The sequence below is a fragment of the Anastrepha obliqua genome, chromosome 3, assembly GCF_027943255.1.
Source record: "Anastrepha obliqua isolate idAnaObli1 chromosome 3, idAnaObli1_1.0, whole genome shotgun sequence".
NCBI lineage: Eukaryota > Metazoa > Arthropoda > Insecta > Diptera > Tephritidae > Anastrepha > Anastrepha obliqua.
In genome coordinates, this window is record NC_072894.1 from 101668122 (window position 1) to 101678292 (window position 10171).

The 10171-nt window shown below is 36.8% G+C and overlaps 1 protein-coding gene across 1 annotated transcript; it reads right to left on the reverse strand.

The window, feature by feature from the left end:
* LOC129242357 (4-hydroxyphenylpyruvate dioxygenase) lies at positions 1-7694 on the reverse strand. The gene is made up of 5 exons (XM_054878952.1): positions 7514-7694; positions 4814-4840; positions 4343-4726; positions 450-1103; positions 1-173 (listed from the first exon to the last, which is right to left on the reverse strand). Exons 1-5 carry the CDS (start codon positions 7514-7516, stop codon positions 99-101), a joined length of 1143 nt encoding a protein of 380 aa, XP_054734927.1. The 5' UTR covers positions 7517-7694; the 3' UTR covers positions 1-98.
* Positions 7695-10171: the final 2477 nt, after the last annotated feature.

Consider the following 10171-nt stretch of genomic DNA (forward strand, 5'->3'; position numbering starts at 1 on the left):
TATTTTCCATTAACAATGACTTAAAAGTGATTTATATACTAAATTTTAATGCATAAGGTATTTTGAATTTAAGAAATATTAAATATTGCTATTGAATTCTATAAGTTGCCACGTTTTGCCTGTTCCATTTCAATTGCCGTAAAGAGAGACTTGAAATTGCCGGCGCCAAACCCCTTAAAGGAAAAACAGAATAAAAATAAATATATTGTAAATATTTATAAATTAAGGATTTGTTGTGTGTAAAGAGGTAAGGAAATTTCAACATGCATACACTTTTCAAACGTTTAAGTGCACGATATTTATTTCTCAATAAAACTGTTTGGTATAGGAATTAACAAGAATGATAGATACATGAATTAAGTTTGAACTTTTGGAAAAATGTATGTCCAAGTAACTTACTTTGACCAAATGTAAATTCTTTTATTTCTCACTTCCACCTTTATACTTACATTGTGATTATGGCGCTGAATGACTTCGATGAACAGCGTTGGTCTGTCCTGGAGATTCTTTGTGAAGATTTGCAACAGATAACCATTTTCATCGTAGTCTATTAAAATATTCAATTCCTTCAAAAGCTTCATATCCTCTTTGATCTTTGTACGACTGTTCTTCAAATTCTCTTCCAAAATGTCGTAGTATGAATTTGGTATTGTGAGAAATTCTAAACCACGAGCGCGCAGATTGCGCACTGCTGTAATAATATCGCTGGTATTGAGCGCAATATGCTGTACGCCTGCCCCACCGTAATACTCCACATACTCTTGGATTTGTGACTTTTTCTTGCCCTTTGCGGGCTCATTGATGGGCATCTTTACATTCTCCTCATAGTTAGCCACAACAATCGAACGCAGTGCCGAGTAATCGGTATGTATTTGCGAATCATCGACGGACCAGAAACGATGGAATTGCAAAACGCGCTCGTACCATGCAGCTACGCTCTCCATTTCCAAGTCGGGTTGATTGCCAACAACATGATCGATGAAGTCGAGTTTTGTGGGTGGTAAGCCCTGAAGCAGATTGTCGGCTGCGGGTGTTATGAAGCCGGGTAGAAATTTTCCATTGTATTTAGTGCGATCGACAAAGGTGTGTGTGGTATCGCCGTACTGAAAAAGAAACGAGACGGAGCACAATTTAGATTTTCAAAAGAAACGTTAAAAAACGTTAAATCTTTGTCTGGATCAGTGGATTTTTGTGAAAATTTTCATAATTTTTTATAAAAAATATTGGATGGTCCTAAAATAACTTTAGCAAGTTTGAGCCAAGTTTGATTCAAATTCAAGCACAATTTTTGAATTAAAATATAGCCATTTCAATCATTTATCCGATTGAGCAATAAACTAATCAGGGTTAAACTTCCAATGCTTCAGAGCGAAAACCATCAATGAGAGAAAAATAAGGTTATTGAGATCAACTATACTCTGCTAAAGAAATCAAACAAATGAAGGTTGAGGGTGCTCGATATCATCTTGTTGAAGCTGACAGTTCGCTTTGTAGCTGTTGAGACGACTGTATTATTCCCAAGACAAAGAGATGTTGCTATCAACGTTTAAGGCAATAGGCCGATCGGTTTTAAACTCTGCTCCGCCTGTCTGGTCGCCTGGAACCAGTGATTCGCAGTGGACGAAGCTGCAGGCTTGTCAAAATATTGCCATTAGGACTGCGACAGGATGTGTTCTGATGTCCCCACTTCAACATCTACATGAAGAGGCCCATAAGCATAATAAACTGCTCAGCAAGCAGTTCCTGTAAGGGTGTTACCGCATGTTCCATCCACGCAGACACCTGCTTGAGTCTGAGCCGCCTCTCAGGCATGTCAGAAGGCACTTCCTTAACTACGCGGACGAGATTCAGGACAAAATAGACCTACAATTACTGGATCGGACAGTGTACAGACAGACAATTAACGACATTCATCGGGGGACTCTTGCCACCTTCTCAAGCTCCCGACCGCCGAATGCCGTCATCGTAGTCCAAGCCCCACCCATTGCAGACGAAGAGTTCCAACTTCCCCGAGAGTCCCGCGTAACCTTGGCACAATTACGCTCTGGATATTGTAGGAGGTTAAATTCCTACCTACCCAGAATCGACCCGGCATGTGTAGGCACCCCGCACGACACTAACCACCTTTTCACATGCCCCATCAAACTCACCCATCTAACACCTCTCTCTCTCTCTCTCTGGACTCAACTTATCGAAACAGCAAGTTTCCTGGGCCTACCGTTAGATGAGCTAGACGAAGACGACCGGTGATTAAACTACACTGACAGGGCAAACACAGCACTAACAATAACAACAACTGCAATATTCCGTGTGGAACTCATAGTATATCGCTAATATTCTGCCTCCTCGGTATGGATAGGAGGTGTTCGGCTACCAAAAACGTGAGCTGAAGAGTATTCTGATTCCGACGTAATGTACATATGTTTGTAGAGTAATCAGTTCTGTGATGAAGTTAAAGTACGGCTCGATGTTGTTTCTCCTGTGATTTAGCTATCTTATTATATGCTAAGGAAGCAACGAGCTTTACAGCAGCGCTTTGGTGGTGGCACCATAAGATGACCCACTTCGATATCCACTTCTCTTTCACCGCTAGTATATGGCTTATATCGTGAATGTTTTCATTCGGTGAAATGGCGTGGTAGGTGTCAGGTCTACAAATTACCACACTGAATTACCGTTGATTTCTGTAGCCCCTATGGATTGTCTTGAAAATTGTGCGCAAGGCTGTCCCAATATGGTTTCGAAGGTTCCCTTAGATATGCACTTGTGCGATTCTTCTTCGCTTGCATTTTCTTTCTGGCTTAAGGAGAGGAACGAACATACCCATTTTTCACATTTCAGAGATGATTTGGAAGGACGTTGCGGGACTATCTGGACAATGACGTGTCGAATGTGAATCTGGTGCTTGCTCCATCGTGTATACTGCCCTCATTTCGGGCTAAAGATCCAAAGTAGCGTACTCATGGTCGAACATATCCACCGTACGACGATATGATTCAGATGTAAATGCGACAACCACTGGGCTACGCAGAATATTGGCGGACTTTTTTCCCGACATCCTTGTCGAGAAAGACATTGTCAATACTTTCACCCCATGAATATCGTAATCGTGGCACCTCACATTAATAGCAGGCGAAGAGCTTCAGATGCTTCGTGAGTCCTCTCGACTTGTCTATGTTAGGCATTGATATTGTCAAGACCTACCTATTCAGAGCTCCTCTTCTTAATTGGGGCGATAACAGGGCTCATCCGAGACTTTGTTTTTGTTTTCATTGCCTAGCCTTCTCACATGAAGCCGCTCTCGAATGGATGTTCGGAAGCTACACCGAGGATACTTGGGCGAATCCCGGAAGTTTTGAGCCGCTTGGACCGTATGCAGAACAATCGTCCGTAACTTGGGATGGAAATCTCATCCACTCCTCACTCATCAACATTTTTTCTCAGTGAGGGTTTCCTTTTTGGTTCGATTCCCGAATCTAATTGTGGCATCGTTACGGCTATCTCAAGACGCAACATAAGTTCTTTGTCTGTGATGGACAGTGGTTGATTACCATAGAGTTCAGTGCATTGTTGAGCCTCGCTTTTTAACTGAATGAGGTTTCTACTCATACCACTGAGCTTTTAGCAGAGGATTGCTGGAGTGCAACCTACGGCAATAATCCTACAAAAAGAATTGAATATCCATATACCTATTATGTACCTTAACCAGGTTAGGTTAGGTAGTGCTGGCTGATCTATAAAAAGATCTTATTAGACCTCTGGGGTCCATTGTGTTGTCAGTGCTATGTATCTGGAGTCGAAGATATTAATTTATGTAATTCTTAATGCACGTCTTCACGAGTTTCAACAAGCCTTTCAACCTTTTTGTCAACAATATCCTTCAGGGATGAAAAAATATGTTGATCCTAGTCACGTTTGTCGAGTCCTACAAAGAAAGTAGGTGTTTCAAAGTACCCCTAGCATTCGCTTCGTTGCATGGGTTACACGCAACGGCCAAAATGGGATTTTTGGCTGCGTGATGTGGCGGAAGACGGTGTCTCGTCAGTACTTCAACCTATTTGCCGTCTTTCCTAGACAGTTCGTTTTGCAAGTCGTTTGCATTATTTTGGCATTTCCCCTATCGGAAGTATATGAACTTTATTTTGGAGGTGGTATTCGGTCGACACCAAAATAGGCCAAGTGACTATCCCAACTATCGGATGTCATAAATATCCCTGAGAGCTGCTGAAATGTCCCTATTTAGTGAAATGGAAATACATATTCTGGAACAATAACTAATAGCTGTTACCTAAGGCATTTCTACATTTACATAAATTTGTTCGTGAATCTCTCCCTTACTCACCGTTTTAATGGTGGCAAAGCGTACGCTACCATATTCATCTTTTTCTTCCCAAATTTCACGCACCACCTCAGCGCCACGTTCCTTTGCATATTTGAAAATGGCATCCAAGTCTTTCACTTCAAAGGCAATATCTTTGACACCATCACCGTGCTTCACCAAATGGGCACCATGTTCAGCGTCGTCAGTATTGTAGGCGGACACAAAAACGAAAATTATCCGATTTTGTTTGACGGCGTGTTTGGCTAGGCGACGATGGCCCGTCTCTAGACCCCGATAGCCTACATGCGTGAAACCGAATCGTGTTGCATAGTAACTGGCTGCCTGTTTGGCATTGCCCACATAGAAGGTTAAATGGTCGAAACTAAGGAACTTGCCGAATAATGGCTAAAAAGTTAAGAAAAAAATAAATTAATAAAAATATGTGTATAAAAATATTTGTATTTATTTGCAAAACATATCGTAAATACTTACTTTTGGTCCTTTGTCGGTATATGAGGTCTAATAGAAAGAAAAGAAATAAATAAAAAAACAAATCAATAAAGCTTCGGCTTTAAAAATAATTTAAATATCCAATAATAATTTGCTAGTAAAAACATATACAATGTAATGAATTTCAATACCAGCAAAAAAAAAAACACAAAAAAAAATTATTATTGCTATAACACCTTTGCTCCTTGACTAGTCTTAAGGGGACATGTGAATAGATGTTTAGTGTTGTTAGGCCTTTCTGCACGTGCAAGAGTTTATTCTGAAGTTGCATGCATTCCACGAACGTTTCTAAAGTATCCAAAACCAAGCTCTAATTTGAGCTCATCCATGCAATAAAAGACGGTTGTCGCCCGTAAGACCATTCAAGGAGTTTGTAGATTTCGCGGCCAACTTTAGCTCTTAAAGGGGCCCCTTCATACATGTCTGGGAGGCGATTCCACTTTGAGGAGGTGTCTTTTGGGATTATTTCAGCGATAGAAGGGTCTTCGTCGACTAGTTTTCATGCTTATTTCGTAATTAGCCTGTAGATCAGCTGTTATGTGTAATCATGAGTGACTTGAAGAATACCATATATTTAAGAATTAATCACGAATGAATTTGTCTCCAAGCATAATACTTTTCTGCCATGAAAAATCTCCTCATAAAAAATATCTGCAGTTAGGAATCGGCTTAAAACTGTAGGCCCCTCCATTTGTGGAACAAACACAATAAGACGCTCGTCACAAATAGGAGGAGGAGCTCGGTCAAATACCTAACAGAAGTGTATACGAGTATAAGAAATATTTTTCTAAAAAATTTAATAGCTTCTTCCAAAGAAAAAAAAAAGTTCAGTCACTCAACAAGGGAGTTAACGTTAACATTTTTATTTGTCTCTTTTCGATATACTGAAAAAAAAAATCAAAACAACATATAATGCGAGAAACTGTAGTCCCCAATGCATTACTTTATGCATGCACACACGTATACATTTCGTCCTGAGTGGACCACATATTGTCCCCTTAGTATAACAATAGCCTATGTGCTCATAGGCTATTATTTTTTTTTTTGAATTTTTGGATTCTCCATCGTCGATTTTATATGTGGTCAAAATTTTGTCAAATTTTAGTTCCACAAAGTGGGTCAAAACTTCAGTCAAAAAATAATAAATATTTACAGACATAACGAGATTTGAGTGAGAGCTACTTTCGACAAAAAGTTTGAAATTCATTTTCTCAAAACATCAAAAAATTTATAGGCTATTTTAATACTAAGGGGACGATATGTATATACATATAGGGATACTGGTAAAATTGAGTGTAGGGATAAAAGGACAGATTTTTACAAAATCTAGGTATTTGTTTTCACTAAATAATTAATGAATTAAATTAAATTTTTAAATTAAATTCAATTTTGTTAATTGAAATACTCCTTGCACTTTAGTTCGAAGCTGTTAACAGAAAGTTCATTAACATTCTCTGGTACGAGTACATGAGTAGAGTTATACCAGAGAATGTTCACATTTTCTGTTATAACTATGTTAAGGCAGATGCAGCTATGGTAATGAATTTGAATGTTAAAAGGGGTTTAGGGAAAACTTGTCCAAAGAGCGGGACTTTAAAGACAATTTCCCGATTATAAATCTGTCAAAAATACTAAATTATGTACTTAATGTAAATGCCGATGCGGAAAGATTATTTCTCTGTCATAACGAATGTAACATATAAAAAAAAAATAACGAAATAAATTTAGTCAAAAAAGCATAAATTCCATTTGTCTAATAATATCGTATTTAAACGTTCAACATTTGAATTATTTTACTTTAAAATGCTCTCCAAAGTATTTATTATGAATCATGCGTTTCATCCGAGTTTAATTTCATAAATGCGACATATTCAAAGTTTTTTTTTTATAAATGATTATTTATAGATAAATGTACAAATATTCAACTAAATTAAATGTTAGATTTAAATATTTTATATTATTTATATTTATATTGCTTCATAAATAAAATTTTAGGTACACAATTTTAGCAAGGATGATAGATATCAGGATTGCTCGTTTTGAGGGGAACTTTGGATTCTACGTCATGCGTTTTGTGTTTCACAATATTTAGCTTTAGCTTAGTGAAACACAAAACGAATAACTGTCTGCTAGGTAGTACACCTCTAAAAATCTTTGCACTATGCAATTTTAGAGGATGGGTATAAGTAGGGGTTTTTCGGCCGCTGTAGGGGTTACAAAATAATAATAATGTTCTCATTATGTTAAATAATAAATAATTAGTATGGTAGTTTTGAATGTTGCTGAGAGCTTAAATAATGAAGTGCTTAACAGCAGATATCTCTTTCCCAAAGAAAAGAAGACACTTCGGTTCGGCGCTTTGTCCGATGTATTCGGTAATAAGTGTATAAAGTTTGTTTTAAATTAAACTTAAATAAAAAATTATAGCACAAAATAAACATAAAAAAATATTTAAAAAATTACAATAAAAATAAATGATAAAACTCCACTGCTACAGCGACATGGCCTCGCAAAAAAAAAATGTAATAAAATAAAATAAACCATTTCCTCCATTCTTTCACTGGAAAATGTATACTTCGAACTTAAAATAACTATTCTTAAGGTTTGCGAAATTCTTATTCAAGGACGAGAGGATAAGCGACAATCCCGGTTGATCGAATTACGAATAATCGAGGAACCTACCATTGTCACTACTCCTTATACAAAAGTAAGTTTTCACAAAATTTTTCACAAAATATTACAGTTTTTCAAAGGAAATCACTTTCACATAAACGCAAGAACAATAGGTAAGCACTTTCTCACTGTTTAACTCAGATCTCCTGTAACCGTCGTCAACTCTGCAGCAACTACAGCGATCTTCGAAAACGTAGTCGGTTTTTATAGCCGTCGTGAATATTATTATTATTGTAATCCTGAGCCTGCTACCACATTTATATCTGCACCAATACACCAATAGGGTGAATAGTATTAGTTAGCTAACAGAGATTTGCTAAAATTTGCATTAGCGAATGGTTGAATGTGTGTATGTGTGTGGCTGATCCACGTGTAAACGCATAAATATGTAGTTGTGTATGTAAGTGAGTTTGTGGAGTACGAAATCTTAATTTAAATATTTCAAACGGGTATTTTGTTTATCTGGTCTTGACGACTGATGGTGGTCAATGTTTCACATTCTCAGTAGTAAATTTGTTTTTGTTTTGAAAAATATCGAAAACAAATGTCTTTTGGAGGGTATTTGTGTTTGTTTTTCTCGATTGCTACTAATATTTTAATTAGCTTAAACTACAGTTGGTTTGTAAGCTGTTCAAAAATTGTCTCCAACTATTTTTGCTTGTACAATTTTCAAAGCAAAACTATTGAGCCTTATAAATTAAATTTACAAATATTAACTCTATTATGATTGCAGTTTGATAAATAAACAATAAATTTATTTATTACAATATGTTTTTTGTATTTTAACCTGAAAATTAGGAGTCTCCATTTCCATTACTCAGCAGTTGATGTTCGACTTTAACGAATTTTTAACCAAATTTATTTTGCATCCGACGTAAAGTCCACAATTCTATAGTGCAGCTACAGTACCATGCCATAGAAATAGAAACACTGAATATTTTTAAATTTAGATTTCAATTCAATTTTCAATTTAAATTTTTTTTAGATTTCCTTAAGGTATCTAAGAATTTCTAAGTTGATCTGATGTAAATTTAATGATATACGAGTAAATATAAGAGGCTCGTGCCCCTTCACATATTCATTTCATGTTTGCATTTCAGACGAACCAGATTTTCAAATATTTTGGTCACTGCAAAAGATGTTTTTCTGCGCGACTTCACTTTGATCGCCCATAATTTTTACTTTTTTATGAAAATTTTTTTTTTAAGTGAAGCTCTAATTGTAAAGTTTTAGATAATAAATAGTTTTTATAAAAATATTTAATGCTTCTTGAAAGAAAAATCTTCAAGTAAATTCTTTTACATCTACATCTACATTTGACTGATACCCAGCCTGCGATAAAATTTCTCACAAAGCAGTCGACAACCTCCAAGGTAGCCATGAAATGCCGAACATCTCTTAACGAGATGGCTGAGTCATTTCATCTAAAGGTAATATAGGTTTCTGGCCATTGTGACATTGAGGGTAACTGCAGAGCCGATGATCTAGCGATACTCGGCACCAAATTAACCGATGAGTACATAGATAATGACATAGACATACCTTTACAAAGATGTTAGCTAGTTATCTTTGAGAAAATCGTAAGCGCAGCGATTGAAGGAAGGCGTAATGATAACACCTGCAGAATCGCCCGACAATTGTGACCGACTCTCAAGGCTAGAATCTCTCCTAAGCCAAAATAAACACAGTCTTAGCACACTGATCTTAGCTATAACGGGGCACTGCCTAATAGGCAGGCACGCTCAGACGATGGGTGTGCAAACACATGACGTCTGTAGAAACTGTCTAGATGAAGAAGAAGAAGATACAATCTGGCTCCTTCTGTGCCATTTTCCTGCTCTATCCAGACGCATATTGCGACGTAGGTTTACTACAAGGTAGACAATTTTTAATGAATTGGAAGATTTCAGTTCTGCAGATATTCTAAAATTTTTGAAAAGCATACACTGGTTTTAGGAAAGATAGGGACAAGTTCCCCACGCAGTATCACAATGGGCTATAAGCCTGAATATTTGCCACTGCTTCAACCTAACCTAACCCAAATACTTTTTTGGGTGCAATTAAGTGTTCAAAGTTTACTCAACTCACTGTTTATACTGTTAATGAAAAAAATGTATTCTTCCTGATTTAAGTGATTTTAGTCGAGTTCCAACGTTTATTCGACTCACTGTTCACAACAATTCACGTTTTCTAAAGTCCAATTGACATTTTCTAAAACCCAATTTACGCTTTCTAAAATCTACTAGACGTTTTCTAAAGCGCAATTGACATTTTCTAAAATCCAATTGACATTTTCTAAAATCCAATTGACATTTTCTAAAATCCAATTGACATTTTCTAAAATCCAATTCACGGTTTCTAAAGTCCAATTGAAATTTTTTAAAACCCAATGTACGCATTCTAAAATCCATTAGGCGTTTTCTAAAGCCCAATTAACATTTTTTAAAATCCATTTAACGCTTTCTAAAACCCACTAGACGTTTTGTCAAATTCAATTTACGCTTTCCAAAATTCAGTCGATTATTCTTTTTTTCTGTTCACTCCTCCATCGTACACGGTTCTGTGCTGTTGTTTTTGTACCGTCCCATGAGATGTCGGCATCGGCTAGTTCGCGCAGCATCGTGTAGCCTCTGTGTGATGGTATTATGTTTTGCTTCCGTACAACAA